Source organism: Arachis hypogaea, chromosome 3, assembly GCF_003086295.3.
Source record: "Arachis hypogaea cultivar Tifrunner chromosome 3, arahy.Tifrunner.gnm2.J5K5, whole genome shotgun sequence".
Classification (NCBI taxonomy): domain Eukaryota; kingdom Viridiplantae; phylum Streptophyta; class Magnoliopsida; order Fabales; family Fabaceae; genus Arachis; species Arachis hypogaea.
In genome coordinates, this window is record NC_092038.1 from 39,482,978 (window position 1) to 39,501,943 (window position 18,966).

Here is an 18,966-nt window from a genome sequence, read left to right on the forward strand (position 1 = left end):
ACTCATCAGCCATAGGGCAGACATACATCATTTGGATATGTTTGAATTGTTTGGATTTGCCTATTTGTTTTGGATTGCTATATCATATATGCTATGTTACCTGACTATATGCTATCTGTCCTACTTGTACCTTAATTGTGTATTATTTGTCTGTCTTGACTGTGTTTGTACAACTGAGAGGTCCCTCATGTTGGTGTCGGTTGACGCTGAAGGCTGCTCTTGTTGGAATGGAATAATGATATGAGTAATTTAAAATGATGATTATTGAATGAGATAATTTGAGCTCCCTAGGTAGACGCAGTAAAGTGATTTCACTTACTCCAGGTGAGGATATGAAGTAATGATATAGAATGGTTGAAGCAAAATAACTGGTGATGGTTTTGTTTATGATTCTAGTTCTGATTCATGAAAGAGTCAAGAAGTTGAGAAGCATGAGGAAGATGAATTAGTGAGAACATATGGTGAATGTTTGGTGAAAGGTAGTCTAGGATGCTTAATGAGTTTTTATTACAATGCATTGTATTTATTTGGCACTTTTACCGTACTCGGAACCCATGGGTCGGGGGTTCTCATTCCGTATATATCTCTTGTTTTTCAGATATAGGTTCAGGTGTTCAGAAGTGAGCTGTGGTTCATCTGAGAGACGGCGAAGATCTTTATATTTTCTACTTTATATTTTGCTTAGAATCTCTCCACCTTTATTTTGAAAAGCTTATATTATGTATTGAACTCTTTTGAACTTGCCTATAGAGGCTTAGGGTTTCTTTTGGGAGAGATTAGGAGGTACTGTTGTCATCTACTTTCATATTGTACCTTAGCCAGCCTAAACTTCGCGTGTCGCGACTAGTGGATAATTATTTATGATACCTATCTATATTTTGTTTTATCTTATTCTTCTCGATGGCATTATCTTTATAATGTCTCAGCTCACGCTTTATTTTCTTTTGTCGATGCAAGAGCGATACGAATTTGCGATTTTATTTTACTCAATTTTAGGCTTCTCGTTTAATACTTCATTTCAATTTTAATTATAATTATGTATTATAATCCATCTGAGAGTCGTACTACCATAATATCATTGACTTATGACTTGAGCATAAGGATTTGAATATTAGGGTGTTACATGCGTCACTTGGCCTTCACTGTTTCACTCCATTCCTTCTTTGTGGTTTGAGCGAAGCCGTCAAAAATAGGGAAATACAACACCTTAAGAGTTGCCGAAGCCATAGTTGTCATAACCGAACCGGTCAAGTTATTGGTTCATTAGTTTATTGGTTCAACTGATAAATTACTGATTAAATCGGTAGAATCAGTCCTACATAAATAAAAAATAACAAATAGTAAAGGGTTGAGTAAAATGACAATTAGGTCCTTGAGGTTTTCAACTTCGGATTATTTAGCCCTTAAAAAAATAAAGTACCAATTTAGTCTTCTATGATAGTAAACGATGGACATGTTATGTTCCTCTATCAATTTATCATATGAAATTTAATAAGGAGGAGGCACATAAGAAAAAGTGAAAAAAACCTTGTTGAATTTGATTATAAAAGTAATTTATTCACCTAATATTTTTTAATTTTTTTACTATATTCGTTTAGATTTATAAATATAAAATCTATAATTTAATGTATTCCAATATTTTTATAATATAAATTATAATTTAAAATAATTTTTACCAAATCAGTATTTATAATGATAAATATTATGTTATATCATAATTTTATTTATTCTAACACTATAAATTTTAAACTTACTAATATGTCCGTAAAAAAAGTGTCAAATTTTTTTGGTGACTAAAAAAAAAGTGTCAAATGTATATTTAAATGTGAGATGAAAGTTATTATAAAATAAAAAATTATTGGATTATTTGAATTAACAAAATAAAATAAACAATGTTATCAATTATTGAGACACTTGTATAAAATTTAAAGCATTTGTAGGTAAACCATACACAAATTTTTAAATAAATAGGCTTGTTTCATTTTCAGGCTTCAAAGCCAAGGCATGAGCCAACTTTTCATTTACAAGACAAAAAATGGACACATGTCAAAAAAAACATGGTTAACATAGAATTTCTATAAATCTGTATACATTTAATAACTATTTTATTCATGCCAACTTTTCATTTACAAGACAAAAAATGGACACATGTAAAAAAAACATGGTTAACATAGAATCTCTATAAATCTGTATACATTTAATAACTATTTTATAATAAAATAATAAATAAAATTTTTAATAAAGACACTAAAATTATAGTTTCTGTTGTGAAATAAATAAAAGATATATTAGATATAAAATAAAAATGTATTAATATAAGACTCTAGCATTAAAATAATTAGCTCAATAATGATTTATATATATATATATATATATATATAAATAGAAAATAGTATAAAAAGTAAAGAGAGAGAGAATTGCATAAAAATTATATATAAAGATAGAAAGAAGTATTAAAAGTAAGAAGAGAGAAAATTGCATTTGTTTATAGTAAGAGAAAGAAAGAGAATATTATTATATTGCTGTGTATGTAATCTATTTGCCTCGTCCATGCTTTTATAGGCAAATGAATTCAACCTTTCAAACCATATTAATTGTGTTGTCATGAGAATTTGTTTCTTTCACCATAGGAAATCAGATCCACCATCAATGAGCATCCATCCTTATGATCAATCAGTCCACATGATGACAGAATATATTGAATCAAACTCCTCAGCCAAAAACACTCACGACTAGCTTCATGAATCGCCAGTATTTCAGCATGATTAGAGGAGGTTGCTGCTATCGTCTGTTTCGTGGACCTCCATGATATAGTTGTACCACCATATGTGAACAGATATTCTGTTTGAGATCTCCTTTTATATGGATCAGACAAGTATCCAGCATCTGCATAGCCAACTAATTGTGACTTGGATCCATAGGGATAAAACAATCTCATATCAACCGTTCCATGAAGATATCGAAAGATTTGCTTAATTCCACTCCAATGTCTTCTGGTTGGAGAGGAACTATATCTTGCTAGTAAATTCACCGCGAATGATATGTCAGGTCGCGTATTATTAGCAAGATACATTAGCGCTCCAATGGCACTAAGATATGATACTTCAGGACCAAGGATATCTTCATTCTCTTCTTTAGGGTGGAATTGATCCTTTTCCACATCCAAAGATCTTACGATCATTGGAGTACTTAATGGATGTGACTTATCCATATAAAATCTTTTCAAGATCTTTTCTGTGTATGTTGTTTGATGAATAAAGATCCCACTTTTTATATGCTCGATCTGCAGGCCGAGACAAAACTTAGTCTTTCCAAGATCTTTCATCTCAAACTCTTCTTTTAGAGTTTTTATAATTGTTGGAATCTCTTCAGGAGTCCCAATAATATTTAAATCATCAACGTACACAACAATTATAATGAACCCAGATGTAGTTTTCTTTATGAAAACACATGGGCAGATATCATCATTCTTGAATCCGTTTTTGGCCAGATACTCAGTAAGACGATTATACCACATTCGTCCAAATTGCTTTAGACCATATAAAGATCTTTGCAATTTGACTGAGTATAACCCTTGCGAATATTCATTGGATGGTTTAGATATCTTTAGTCCTTCAGGGACTTTCATATAGATATCCCGATCTAATGAGCCGTATAAATAGGTTGTTACCACATCCATTAAATGCATATGCAGTTTATGATATGCAGCTAAACTGACCAAATAACGCAATGTTATCGCATCCACTACAGGGGAATACGTTTCTTCATAATCTATATCGAGCCTTTGTGAAAAACCTTGTGCCACAAATCGGGCTTTATAGCGCACAACTTCATTTTTCTCATTTCGTTTTCTCACAAATACCCACTTATATCCAACAGGTTTTACATCTCCAGGTGTACGGATTACAGGTCCAAAGACTTCACGTTTTGCAAGTGAGTCTAATTCAGCCTTCATGGCTTCTTTCCATTTTGGCCAATCATTCTTTTGTCGACATTCTTTGACTGATCTTGGCTCAAGATCCTTACTTTCATGCATGATATTTAATGCCATATTATATGCAAATATTTCATTGACAATTGTCTTATTTCGGTCCCATTTCTCTCCTGTAAAGAGATAATTTATTGAGATCTCGTCATGTTCACAATTTTCAGGTACCTGAACGTCTTCTAGCATTATATCAGAATTTTGGACAACTGCAGGTGTCTCTACTATGTCTTTTTCAACAGGAATATTATTTACCTCTTTTCTCTTTCGAGGATTTTTATCTTTGGAATCGACAGGCCTGCCACGCTTCTGGCGTGAATTTGCTTCAATGGCTACTTGTCCTATTGGGACATCAATTCGAATTGGAATATTTTCCGCTGGTATATAAGATTTGGTTATCCTCTTTGTATCGGAAAATGCATCAGGCAATTCATTTGCTATTCTTTGTAAATGTATAATCTTTTGAACTTCCAGTTCACATTGTCCTGATCGAGGATCTAAATGCATCAACGATGATGCATTCCAGTTAAGTTCCTTTTTAGGAAGCTTATTCTCTCCCCCTAATGTTGGAAATTTTGATTCATCAAAATGATAATCCGCAAATCGGGCTTTAAATACATCTCCAGTTTGTATCTCAAGATACCTAACTATAGAGGGAGAATCATATCCAACATATATTCCCAATTTTCTTTGGGGTCCCATTTTGGTGCGATTAGGTGGTGCAATGGAAACATATATCGCACACCCAAATATTCTTAAATGGGAAACATTTGGCTACTGGCCAAAAGCTAGTTGCATAGGGGAGAACTGATGGTAACTCGTTGGTCTCAAACGAATAAGTGCTGCGGCATGTAAAATAGCATGCCCCCAAACCGAGGTTGGGAGATTTGTTCTCATAAGCAAGGGTCTAGCAATTAATTAGAGGCGTTTAATAAGTAATTCTGCTAACCCATTTTGTGTGTGAACATAAGCTACTGGATGTTCAACACTTATTCCATTAGCCATACAATAAGCATCAAAGGCTTGGGAAGTAAATTCACCAGCATTATCAAGATGACTTGCTTTGATTGGATTTTCTGAAAATTGTGCTTTTAATCGAATAATTTGAGCTAGTAATCTCGCAAACGCCAGGTTGCGAGAAGATAATAAGCACACATGTGACCATCTCGAAGATGCGTCTATTAGGACCATAAAGTATCTAAAAGATCCACATGGTGGATGAATAGGTCCACATATATCACCTTGAATCCTTTCTAGGAATTCAGGGGACTCAAATCCAACATTTACTGGTGATGGCCTTAAAATTAACTTTTCCTGAGAACATGCAGCACAACAAAATTCACTAGTTTTAAGAATCTTCTGGTTCTTTAGTGAATGTCCATGAGAGTTTTCAATAATTCTCCTCATCATGGTTGTTCCCGGATGACCCAATCGGTCGTGCCAAGTTATGAACTCATTTGAGTTAGTAAACTTCTGGTTTACAATGGCATGTGATTCAATTGCACTAATCTTGGTATAATACAACCCAGATGAAAGTGATGGTAATTTTTTTAATATAACTTTCTTATTTGAATCATGAGTTGTGATACATAAATACTCATGATTTCCCTCATTCATCGTCTCAACATGATATCCATTTCGGCGAATATCTTTGAAACTCAACAAGTTCCTTAGAGACTTGGTAGATAATAGTGCATTATTTATTATAAATTTTGTTCCTCCAGGAAACAAAATTATAGCTCTTCCGGAGCCTTCTATCACATTGCCTGAGCCAATAATAGTATTAACATATTCCTCTTTTGGCACAAGATGGGTAAAATGTATATCACTTTTGAGAATAGTGTGCGAACTTGCACTATCTGCAAGGCATACATCTTAATTACATATCCTTGCCATTCTCTTCAAAAACAAATAATAATAAAATGAGTAGTATGCACAGTTAAATTGAATACTTGATCAAAATTATTTTTCTAAGAAACACTGTACATAAAATAATGTCATATACTAAAATTTTATTTTAAAATTTGACACATTTAATAATTTCAAAATTCATAAACATTAATATTTCATTATTTATGTACATCACATTTGAAACTTAAATACATAGAAAATAAAACTTAACAATAAGTTCTTTACATTATTTATTTACATAGATACTTCACAATCCCACATATTAAACTATTCCATCATTGATCAAATGACCAATATTTCCTTCAGGATCTTCAAAGTAATCAGATACATCATAATGAGTGGTGGAGTTCTCAGCATCATTTGAAACAAAATTTGTTTCCTTTCCTTTGTCGTCATTTTTCAAAGATGCCTGGTAAAGATCGACTAGGTACCTTGGGTACGACAGGTACGTGACCAATGACCCTTTCCACCACAACGGAAACACTTATCCCCTGTTGATTTATTCTGCCCGATATTCCTTTCTTTATCCCACTTCTGGTGAGATCCTCTCATTTGAACATAATTCTTTTTCCTTCCATAATTTTTCTTATTATTAAAACCTTGCCATTTACCTCTTCTGGGGTAATTTGCCACATTTACTTCAGAAAATAGGGCAGCGCCAGTTGGGCGCGCTTCATGATTTTTCAATAACAACTCATTGTTGCATTTAGCAACAAGAAGGCAAGAAATTAACTCAGAATATTTTTTAAACCATTTCTCTCGATACTTATGCTGCAGGAGCACATTCGAGGCATGGAAGGTTGAGAAAGTTTTATCCAACATATCATGATCAGTTATTTTTTTCCCACACAATTTCATTCGTGAGGTGATTCGAAACATTGCAGAATTATATTCATTTATAGATTTAAAATCTTGGAAACACAAATGCGTCCATTCATATCGGGCTTGAGGAATAATCACCATTTTCTGATGATTATATCTTTCTTCAAGGTCTTTCCAAAGATCTGTATGATCTTTTAGTGTAAGATATTCATTTTTCAATCCTTCGTCAAGATGACGACGAAGAAAAATCATGGCTTTAGCTTTATCTTTCTGGGATGCATTATTTTCAACCTTAATGGTATCTCAAAGATCCATTGAATCAAGATGGATTTCAGCATCTAGTATCCATGATAAATAATTGTTTCCAGATATATCAAGAGCATTGAATTCAAGATGAGAGAGCTTTGACATAATGAAAATTTGTTAGCTGAGTTTTCCTAAAAATTTGATCAGAGTCTCGTGCTGATAACGTGTTGTGAAATAAATAAAAGATATATTAAATATAAAATAAAGATGTATTAATATAAGACTCTAGCATTAAAATAATTAGCTCAATAATGATTTGTATATATATAATAATATTATATGTTGTAATGTGTATATATATATAAAGATAGAAAATAGTATAAAAAATAAAGAGAGAAAAAATTGCATAAATATATATATAAAAATAGAAAGAAGTATTAAAAATAAGAAGAGAAAAAATTGTATTCGTTTATAATAAAAGAAAGAAAAAGAATATTATTATATTCGTATGTGTGTAATCTATTTGTTTCGTCCATATTTTTATGGACAAATGAATTCAAACTTTTAAATCATATTAATTGTACTGTGAGAGAATTTGTTTCTTTCACGTAGAAAATCAGATCTACCATCAATGAGCATCTATCCTCATCCTTGTTGTAACAGTTCCGAAAATCAAAATGGATCAGCGGACCGAATTGAACTAACTGAAAACTGGGAGACTTTGCGGTTTAGGCCATACCGAAAAACCGCTCTTTTATAAATCGTCTGAAAACTGTTGAATTGACTGAAAACTAGTCAGTCGGACCGAACCAGGATCCGGCCGGTTTACACAATACGAAGCTCCTTCCTTTGTTCCCCCACCCCAAGAGCCCCTTTCTCCCCTTCTTTCTTTCATTCAGAAAGAATTAAAAAACCTTAGCCTTCTAATCCTACACCACCACCGCAAGGAGTGGCACACTGCCGCAGTCCGTCGCACCCAAAGTTCGCCGTCCATCTAGCTTCCCTCGTGCTCCAAGTCTCCAACCCCTGTTTGCTGTCACCGATCGTAGCTGCTTCCTCGAGCTTGGTGTCCGTTGTCTTCGTCTGCTCAGCCACGCTTCCGCCGTCGTCCGTCGCGCTCAGGGGCTTCCGTCCTCGTCTGGTCGTGTTGCCCGAGTCTCCAACTCGTCTCCTCATTCACCAATGGTGTGGTCATCTACTAGTCTTCGTCTGGTCGCCGTGGTCTAGTCGCCGTTGTCTAGTCGCCGTTGTCCTTCGCGCTCAACCTCTCTCCGTCCTACTCTGCCCAGACTGTTCAGATCGAAGGTCAGTGCTCACTGCTAGTGCTTGCTCTTCGTTTTTTTAATTCAGAAATCATATTGATTATTGAATAAATATGGAACGTTTTGGGTTTTTGTCGAATGATTAATTGATTAGCTCTGACTGCTCTGCTGCGCTGCTGTTCTTTGTTTTGTGCATCTTTTTTGCCTAGTGCTGTGCTGCTGGAAACCTCGGATTTGTGCTGTTTTGTGTTTTTATTGGGCTTAATTGTGCTTAACCCCATTACAGATTTATAAATTATTAATCTTTCATATATTCTGCCGTATTGGTCCTCAATCCTCATCTCAAATTTTAAGGGTTTAGGGTTTGTGCAGTATTTGTGCTTTAATTGTGCCGTGTTTTGTGCTTTTTTGCGAAGTGCTGTGCTGCTGGAATTGTGCTGTTTTGACTTTTGTGTTTTTATTCCGCTTAATTGTGCTTAATTGTGTTGTGTTTGTGCTTTATTTCATCCTCATTGATCTTTGTTTAATTGTTTGTGCTTAATTGTGCTGTGTTTATGTTGTGTTTGTGCTTTCCAGTTTGGGTACACAGCTTAATTAAGCTCCTCTTGAAAAAATAACTTAAATAATATATGCTTATATTAAAAGTAGTTTATAAATAAGTTATTTTATGTTTGGTTTTTTAGTTTTAAAAGTGCTTATTTTAAAAGAAATGTGATAAAAAACTTTTTATTATGAGAGAAGTCATTTTTTTCTTAACTTCTCCATAAGCATTTAAATAGCTTCTTAGAAAGCTATAATTTAATTTTGAAAATTGCACCAGACATTAATACTACTACTTTTCATAAGTTAAAAGCTCAAAAAAAAGTAGCTTTTGAAGTTTCCTAAACGGGCCCTTAGTTAATCCTCATTACAAAATTTGTAAATTATTAATCTTTCATATTTCATTTATTGTTCTTTAGTTGTTCTCATTACAAATTTATAAGGTTTAGGGTTTGTGCTGTATTTGTAAATTATTAAACTTTCCTGTATTGTACTTAAAGTTGGATGATATTTTAAAGTTTATATTAAGCTATAATTATGTTGATTTATTATTTTATTATAAAATGGTTATTCTAGTTGAACAACAATTGAATCGGTTGGACTAATGAACCAGTAGCTAGAGTGGTTTGATAACCGGTTCAGTTTTCAGAACCTTGACTAAAACATAATTATAATCTAATAGGAAGATGAGAAATATCATTGAAACTAAGAGGATTAGAAACCAAATTATTCTCTACACATGCATTATTAATTTATTATCCCCAAGTGGACTTGACTGATACTATCTAACTATCATCTAAAACTGGAAAAAAAACTATAAAAATTAATAATCAGATAGAAATTAAAACAGCCATCATTTACCAACAAAAAAAATTTAGTTAACAATTTAGCAAAAACAAAATCATCCAATAATCAAAAGGACAAGAACATGAAGAAAAATTGTACAAATTCCCTGTTCGAGCATCTCTCTCAAAGACCCGAACGGCTGCTTCTTCTTTCTCCAGCATTACTCCCATGTCTTAACCGCCGGCTGCTGCTATGTGTTCTCTCTCCATCTTCGCTGTCGCTATTTAATGTCTCTGCAGCGAGGCTGCAAACTTTAAGCTCCTTCCCACTGCTGCTGTGCTCTCTACTCACCCAGTCTCCGACACTGCAGTTGTACACTCTCTTGCCACCGGTCAGCTCTCTTCTAGTCTTCTGTGCCTCTCTCAATATCTTGATTCTGATTAATTGATTACTTGATATATTAACAATATGGATTAATTCGATTTTTTTTTAAATTCTTTGTTCATCAAGTTATTTTATTAGATTAGTACTGGTTTTGCCTCTTTATGATTGAAAATACAATGTGTGATTAAACTGATTAAATTGAATGTTAGTTCTTTAATCTTTATTCTCTGTTCTGCCCAAAAAGAACCTTAATTTGCTTGTTTGTGATTAAACCTTGTTGCTAATGATGAACTAATTAACATTCCGGAGCCTTAATTTAATTCTGTTTTGGTTATCATTTGAGTGTAATTAAAAGCTAAATGGAAGGAGGAAGGCCTTAGTTTGCTTCTGTTTAGCTTGCCATTTAGGTTCACTAACCCATCTTCGCAAACACAATATATAAGTGCCATGCATATGATTGCTTGCAGTTCTTGATTTATCTTTGATCCTTTTTGAATCTTGGACATAATACATTTCAAATGCCTAACAACGTAATATGTGTTCTGTGTAAAAGGATTTGTTGCATTTTTACAGGCTATTTCCCTTGAAATTGCTTGCTTTTCTTGTGTTATAAATTTGGACCTTAGAATAATGAGGTTTCATCCGGTTTAAGGCAGGGTTAGGTTCTCAAAAATTGACCTGGAGAATATTGAGGGCCAGGTCTGTGCTAGAACAAATTGGGTTTCACCCTACCCATGTACACACACCCCTATTAAGTGCATCAAGACACTTAAAGATAACAGATTATGCAAAATTGAAGTACCTCAACACATTCATCTATGATGGTTGTTGTTGATATGCCTCTACTTTATTTCCAGCATTGCCTAACTCTCTCTTTGTTTGTTGGTTTATTCTTCAGCTTGTCCAAAAATAATCATTAAACAAAACAAAAGTGAAAGTTTTCATGGAATACGCAACTGTGTCCTATGGATTGTGCAACCTACACAGTTTTCAGTTTCTCTCCCTACCCATTCTCCAAGTTCAAATCTTTTCACATAAACCACCGCGAAACCCCTTCAACATTTTTTCCACAGTTAGTTCAGCTCAACAGAGGTCAGGGACAACACCTAAAAGAGACCCTAGTGGTAGAAATCATCGCTCAGTGCCTCAAACAGAGAAGAACATTGAGATGAAACCGTCAAACGTGGGTAGCAAGCAGAGGCTTAAACGATATTCTTCCTTGTTGGGTAATTGTGCTTTGAGAGGAGCTTTGAATGAGGGAAAGGCCATTCATGGTCACCAGATAAAAACTGGGGTGGACCCTGATTCTCACTTTTGGGTTTCACTCGTCAACTTGTATGCAAAATGTGACTACTCCAGTTATGCATGCCAGGCGCTTGATGAAATGCCTGAACAAGATGTCGTGTCCTGGACTGCATTAATTCAGGGATTTGTAGCTCAGGGAAATGGCAGGCAGGGTGTTGATTTGTTTAGTGAGATGAGAAAGAAAGGGATCAGTCCGAATGAATTCACGGTTGCCACTTGTTTGAAAGCTTGTTCTATGTGCCGGGATGTTAGTTTTGGGAAACAGGTTCATGCTGAAGTGATTAAGGAGGGTTTATTATCTGATGTGTTTATTGCATCTGCATTAGTTAATCTATATGCGAAATGTAGTGAAATCGACCTTGCTGATAAGGTGTTCTTTTGCATGCCTGAGCAGAATGAAGTATTGTGGAATGTGTTGATTAATGGTCATGCTCAAGTGGGTGATGGGAAAGGAGCATTTAGATTATTTTGTGAAATGATAAATTCAGAAGTAGAATTCAGTGAATTTACCTTGTCCAGTGTACTTAAGGGTTGCACAAATTCAGGACAATTAAGAGACGGCCAACTTGTGCATTGTTTGGCAATCAAAAGTGGTTTTGAAATAGACAAATTCATGTGTTCCAGTCTTGTAGACATATATTCAAAGTGTGATATGGTAGATGATGCACTAAGACTTTTTTATATGATCACAGACCATGATGTAGTTTCGTGGAGTGCAATGATCGCTTGCCTTGAAAAGCAAGGTCATAGCAGTGAAGCAATTAAGCTATTTTACTTGATGAGACATACTGGAATTGAACCAAACCAATTTACCTTTTCAAGTGTTGTTAGTGCTGCTGCTGAATTGGGTGACTTGCTTTTTGGAGAAAGCATCCATGCTTGTATTTTCAAATTTGGGTTTGAATCAGATGTCTCTGTAAGTAATGCCCTTATCGGGATGTACATTAAAAATGGTTGTGTGGATGATGGTTATCGAGTGTTTGAGGCGATGACAGGGCCAGATCTTGTTTCTTGGAATACTCTATTGTCAGGATTTCATGACTATGGTTACGCTGAATCAGGATCAAATGTTTTCTGCCAGATGCTTGTCGAAGGATTTAGGCCAAATATGTATACATTTATTAGTATTTTAAGGTCTTGCTCTGATCTCTTAGACATAAAGTTCGGAAAGCAAGTTCATGCTCAAATTCTGAAAAACAGTCTTGATGGAAATGAATATGTTGGGAAAGCCCTTTTGGACATGTATCTCAAATTTAGATATATGGAAGAATCATATATAGTTTTTGCTAAGTTGATCAATAGGGATGTCTTCACATGGACAGTAATGATCACTGGTCTTGCTCAAACTGAGCAAGAAGAGAAGGCTATCAAATTCTTAAATTCAATGCAGCAAGAAGGAGTAAGGCCCAATGAGTTCACTATTGCTGGCTGTTTAGGTGGTTGTTCCCGGATAACTGCTACTGAAAGTGGAAGGCAACTTCACTCTATGGCACTTAAAAGTGGACTTCTGCCTGATATGTTTGTTTCCGGTGCACTTGTCGATATGTATGCAAAATGTGGCTGCATAGAAGATGCTGAGGCTATTTTTAAGGGACTGGTTTGGCGTGATAAAGTCCTATGGAACACTATGATATGTGGATTCTCTCTGCATGGTCAGGGTTATAAGGCCCTACAGACCTTTCAGAAAATGAAAGATGAGGGCAACTTACCCGATGATGTTACCTTTATAGGTGTCCTTTCTGCATGCAGCCACATGGGTCTTGTTGAAGAAGGGAAACAACACTTCAACTCCATGAGCAATGTTTATGGTGTCACTCCTAGAGACGAGCATTATGCTGGTATGGTTGACATTCTTAGCCGTGCAGGAAGATTTGTAGAGGTTGAAAGTTTTGTCGAAGAGATGAAGCTCACGTCTAATGCATTGGTCTGGGAGAATGTTCTGGGCGCATGTGCAAAGCATGGGAATGTCAAATTTGGTGAAAGAGCAGCAAAAAGGCTATTTGAGCTCAAATGCGAGACAGACTCAACTTACATATTACTTTCAAATACTTTTGCTAGCAAAGGTAGGTGGACAGAGGCCAAAAGAATAAGGGCCTTGATGTCCAGCCATGGTGTGAAAAAGGAACCTGGTTGTAGCTGGGTAGAAATAAACAATAAAGTACATGTCTTTGTGTCGGATGGGGGACATCCTCACATCAGGGAAATCCATTTGAAATTGGAGGAGCTTGGTGAAAGTCTGAGATTGATTGGTTATGTACCACAAATGGAACATGTGCTTCATGATGTTCCAGACACAGAGAAAGAAGAACATCTTAATCACCATAGTGAGAAGTTGGCTCTTGCCTTTGCCCTTATGAGCAATAGCCATAAGAAAACAATACGAATCTTCAAAAACCTGCGTATCTGTCGCAATTGCCATAATTTTATGAAGCATGTCTCAAGGATCACAACTCAAGAAATAGTTATTCGCGACACTAACCGGTTCCACAGCTTCAAGGATGGATCGTGTTCCTGTCAAGATTATTGGTGATTTGGCTGAAGACACTAACCTGTTGAACTTGTTTTCATGTAATTCACTGCTTTGAAAAGAACTACTTGTGCAGTTGTGCTCATCCATATCCCTAGTGCTGAGATGTGAGAAGATATCAAAATAACTCTGGCAAGGTAATGAATGAATTTGTGTACTTCTTTCATTCCTCGTTAATTTCAGCGACATTCATAGCTATGAAAGCATTTTAATCTCATTCATGCCAAACTCACTTAAAAAAAGATTGAACATTAAATATTTGTAATAATAGGCACCAAGCTGTCTCAAATTTTATTTGGCTCATAAAATTTGATAGAAGGTTTCTTTTTGGTGTAAACTTCTTTGAATGACACATTGAATCTGGAGTAATTAGTGAGACTACAGGCATAGGTCAGAGTCAATATTAAAATTGCAATTTCATTGTCTGAATAATACATTTAATTTATTTATCACATTTCTTTTACTGATATAGTAATATATAGTATCCATCTGTAATTCCTGTTCTACCCAATACATCATCAAAAGGGCCTGTTATTTGCAATCAGCAAAGAAAGGTGCTTTCTATATCAATTATAATATCTTAGTTGGTTTCTATGTATCCAGCGTGCTAATATTGATGATCTATCGGGAAAAAGTTTTCTAGGGATGGAACTTCTGTGGAAAACGGATGGAATGCTCCTCCTTATCAAATGCATCTTGCTGTTGTGTGCATCCTTTATTCAGGTTTGGCATCTAAACTAAAGTAATTTTTTCTTTTTAATTCAAATTTGCTGCGGGATTCGAACCCCAGAGGCTTGTTTGAGCGGACAAACGAACTTATGATTCGACCAACCAAGTTAGTTAAAACCCACCCTAACCATTAGTGTTAGAAAAAATACTTTAATTAAATTATCATTAAAGAATAACATAGGCACATAGCTAGTATTTTTTATTAAAATTTTATGTAATTATCTTATTTTATAATAAATAAATATATAATAATATAGATATACTTTCTTTTTCTTAAAAATATGTTGTGTATAATAGTTTTTTTTTTCTACTTATGACTATAATTATCTTAATAAAAATAAATATATTTAAAGAAAAAATAATTTTCTATATTTATTTCTACTTCTAAAAATATCTCTTTTAACGGTACAAACAAGCAAAATAATGTTCCTCCAGACATTTGATGAGAGGATGAAGAATAAACACTTTCACGATGCAAAGAAAAGAAGAATAAAGACTTTGACTAATGGCTAGGAGCCTAGGACTGAAGTACGTAATTATGTTTGTATCATAGTTCTGAAATTGGACGGGCCCAGCCGGTCGAACCTACCGGGAACCAGACACCTATGCGGTTTGGTCCTAAATAGAAAACTGCAATTCTGAAAACCGCTTGTAAACCGCTGAACAGGCTGGTCGGACTGAATCGGGACCCGGCCGGTTTACAAGAAACGACACTGTTTTGAACTTTTAGAAACACAAAAGAGCATCAGAAATTCAGAAACCCTTTCCTTCCCTTCAGTAGTAGAGCTCAAAGCCTAAACCCTGGAACCCTAGCTTCTCAACTGCCGCTGCAAGGATTGCCACCGTCCGTCGCGCTCAGGCACCAGCATCGTCGTCTGGTTGTCCACACTTCATTCTCATTCAACAATCGCACCTTCCTCGAGCTCAGCGTCAATTCCTGGTCTTTGTCTGCTCTGTCGGGCTCCTGCCCATCGTCCGTCGCGCTTGGGCACCACCATCTTCGTCTGGTCGTGGTGCTCGAAGTTTCCAACCCACCAATTGCAGCTTCTTCCTTGAGCTCGGTGTGTTGGAGTCTGCCCTTCATTTGCTCAGCCACAGCAGCTTCTTCCAACCGACCACCGTCTTCGAGTCGTGCTTGTTGCTTGGCCTCCATCTCCGTCGCGCTTCTGCCCCTCTGCTCAGACTGCTCAAGAAGTCAGAACTGAGGCTTCGGATTCTGCCAGAGCTTCTCAGATTGGTTTCTTCAATTTTTTTTTTGAATTTTTCGTTCTTGGTTTTTTGTTCTTCGGTTTAGGAGTCTGCTACTGCTAATACTACTCAGATTGAATTGTTGAATGATTAGCTCTGCTTATTGCTGTGCTGTGCTGTACTCTGTTTTGTTGCTTTTTTTTTGTGCTGTGCTGAAAAAAATTGAGCTAAAAGCTTGAAACGTTGATAATCCTTGTTAATCTTTGAAAAAGTTTATTGCTGATGTGTAACCTTTTATTGTGGTGTTGTGATTTAATTGTTGGTGTTGTTGCTATGTAACTTTCAATTATTCCTGTTGGTGTTGTTGCTTTGTTTTAAATTTTAATTGGTGGTGGTGTCTTATGATTTGCTATAATTTGTTAATTTGGTGTAATTTTCATACTGTGTTGATCTTTGTTTTGATTGTTTATTGTGTTTGTTCTTCTGGTACAAATTCTCCTGATTTGAAGGCTTCCATTTTGGTTCTAGATAAGCCTGCATTTTGGTTCTTGTCCTTTTGATTATTGGGTGATTGTGTTTTTGCTAAATTGTTTACTAATTTTTGTTGTTGGTAAATGATGGTTGTTTTAATTTTTGTCTGATTATTAATTTTTATATTTTTTTTTCAAGTTTTAGAAGATGGTATTAGTCAAGAAGCACTTAGGGATAATAATGCATCTATAGAGAATAATTTGGTTTCTAATCCTCTCAGAGTCAATGATATTTCTCATCTTCCTATTAGATTATAATGATGTTTTAGTCAAGGTTCTGAAAACCGGACCGGTCATCGAACCACTTTAGCTATTGGTTCACTGGTGTAGCCGGTTTAACCGTGGTTCAACCGACATAATTGGTTTATAATAAAATAATAATATATAAATAAACATACTAAAGCATAATTATAGTCTAATATAAACTTTAAAATATCATCCAACTTTGAATACAATATATGAAAGATTAATAATTTACAAACACAGCACAAACCCTAAACCCTATAAATTTGTAATGAGGACAACCACTGCAGTTTGATTTTTTTTTTTGTCTTTTTGTAAATTAGTTAGTACTGTGATTCTTTTTGCAAATTCAGTGGTCAGTGGTCACTACTAATTTGTTGGTTAGTTTTGATTATTTGATTATAAATTCTAATTAATTGGTGCTAATTTTTTGTTTGTGAATTTGTGATAATTATGCAGATTGATATCAGCCATGCCGACCTTTAGTGCCATAGCATTGGATAGGTTGTTAGAGCCTGGAGGTTCCAGGCCTGTTGAGAGATCTGCTCCGTGTTCGATGCCTCTGCAAAACTCACAGAATGGGAGGAATGCTAGTGCGCCCCGAAGAAGAAAAAGGCTCCTCGTCCTCCATTAAAACCATCTCTTTATGCCACTCCTGAGGTGACGCCACTTCCAGATGCACCCTCTCCATTTCCTCCGTCACCATACATCATTAACCATAAGTGACGTAGCCCGCGCCTCCTCAAGAGCACTTCAGAGGCCAGCATACTGGCTGAGCGGAATGTTCTCCAGGATTGTGAAAAGCCTTTTGGTAAGAGCTCAGATATGGTGATTGTAAGTTCAGCTGGTGACCTCCAAGTTCCTTATAAAAATCCTGAAGCAGTTAAAGGAGCAAGGTGACAGTGTTTATCACTTTGAATTTGATAGCAGCAAGAATGGTGACTTTGGGACTGGACACAGGGAAAGTGGGAGTAGTAGCATTACAAATGATTTACAGGTACCGACAATGAATTCACAAAGAGGCTTAGAGATTGAAGATTTCTTCGATCCAAATGAATCAACGAGTTTTGCAAGTATTACAGATGTTGAAGATAATGCTGGGCAGAACTGCCTATGAAGTACAGCAGTCTTGGGGAGTTTTTTGATGCTTGGGAAGGTAATTTGGTTTAGTTTTCTGCCAGTTGTTTCTGTTGCAATGGAACATACACAAGCAATAAGAGCCTTGTTTGTTTTTCTCACTTTTCCCCCAATTTTCAACCTATGCTACTTGCTGCAGTGAGCGGAATATCCTAATTATAGCATGGAATTATCCATAGTATGGTATATTTCATACGCCTTACAAATAGCGGTTTAGTAGTGCTTGTAGTGAAGGTCTTAGAAATTCTTTATTCGTGTTGGAGATGAGCTTACTTGTCTTTTTTCTTTCTGCAGAACTATCTTCTGAAGGTGGAGCTCAAACTTCTACAATTGATTTTGAAGCTGAATTGTGTGAAATGAGGTTGAGCCTATTGATGGAGATAGAGAAGCGGAAGCAAACTGAAGAGTCCCTTAACAGCATGAAAAGCAAAAATGAGAGAATTAAGCAAGGGTTATACAGTGCAGGAATTGTTTTGCCTGCAAATCTTACTGCTATGCTGCGGTTGACCTGAATTCTTATCCCATGGAAGATCTATGTCAACAAGTTCATGTTGCAAGATTCATATCGAACTCACTCCATTGGGAGAGGAATGGCCAGGGCTGAAGTTGAAGTAGAGATGGAAGCTCAACTAGAGTTAAAGAACTTCGAGATTGCTCGTCTCTTGGAATGCCTCCGATGTTATGAGACCATGAATAGAGAGATGGTTCAGAGAAACCAGGAAGCGATAGGTGAGACTTATGTCATATATTTGGTCTTTGATAGTTTTGATCAAGTGAACGTACTCATTTTTTTCCTTCCTGTAAGAATATCTGTTGCTGGCACTAGTTTGGCTAGTCATTTTACATGTCCTCGAAGCACAATTATCATGCTTTACTTTGAGTTTGACAATTATGCATGTTCAAGAAAGATTTGGATGGACATAGCACCTGTATTGAGTGAGAATTGTCTATCTGGTTGTCGAGCGGGATTGTCTGTCGAATGTTAGTTTTATTAACAGTCTTGAGAATCGTGCATCCATGGTGTGTGCGACAACTGTTGATGTGTTTATTTTGAAGACAGCAAATAGCAATTAGCGGTTTAGGATCAGTTTTAGGATAACTCCCCCCTTTTTCCTGTTTACCACAACAAAAGTAGAATTATTAGAATACAACAACAACAAAGCCTTATCCCACTAAGTGGGGTCGGCTACATGAATCAAACGACGCCATTGTGCTCTGTCATGTATCATGTCTACAGAGAGACCGTTTACATGTAGATCTCGTTTGACCACCTCATGGATGGTCTTCTTAGGTTTTCCTCTGCCTTTCGCCCTTTGTCCATCTTCCATCTCATCCACCCTCCTGACTGGATGTTCTATCGGTCTTCTTCTC

The 18,966-nt window shown here is 35.8% G+C and overlaps 1 protein-coding gene across 4 annotated transcripts; it reads left to right on the forward strand.

Annotated features, from left to right (window-relative positions):
- The first annotated feature begins 7,561 nt into the window (after positions 1 to 7,561).
- LOC112790333 (putative pentatricopeptide repeat-containing protein At3g23330) lies at positions 7,562 to 17,610 on the forward strand. Of its 4 annotated transcripts, XM_025832669.3 has the most exons (5): positions 7,570 to 8,269; positions 9,771 to 9,943; positions 10,835 to 13,905; positions 14,372 to 14,491; positions 16,918 to 17,610. In XM_025832669.3, the coding sequence occupies exon 3, from the start codon at positions 10,880 to 10,882 to the stop codon at positions 13,769 to 13,771; it is 2,892 nt and encodes a 963-aa protein (XP_025688454.1). In that variant the 5' UTR covers positions 7,570 to 8,269; positions 9,771 to 9,943; positions 10,835 to 10,879; the 3' UTR covers positions 13,772 to 13,905; positions 14,372 to 14,491; positions 16,918 to 17,610. The 4 variants fall into 4 exon arrangements, with proteins under 4 accessions (XP_025688455.1, XP_072088967.1, XP_025688454.1 ...); XM_025832670.3 differs by lacking the exon at positions 9,771 to 9,943 and having other exon boundaries at positions 7,562 to 8,269; XM_072232866.1 differs by lacking the exon at positions 9,771 to 9,943 and having other exon boundaries at positions 7,562 to 8,269; positions 14,404 to 14,491; positions 16,918 to 17,292.
- The last annotated feature ends 1,356 nt before the right edge of the window (positions 17,611 to 18,966 follow it).

Bases quoted from the DNA above. Each gene is read 5' to 3' on its own strand.
- LOC112790333 (XM_025832670.3), top strand. From the start codon at position 10,880: ATGGAATACGCAACTGTGTCCTATGGATTGTGCAACCTACACAGTTTT.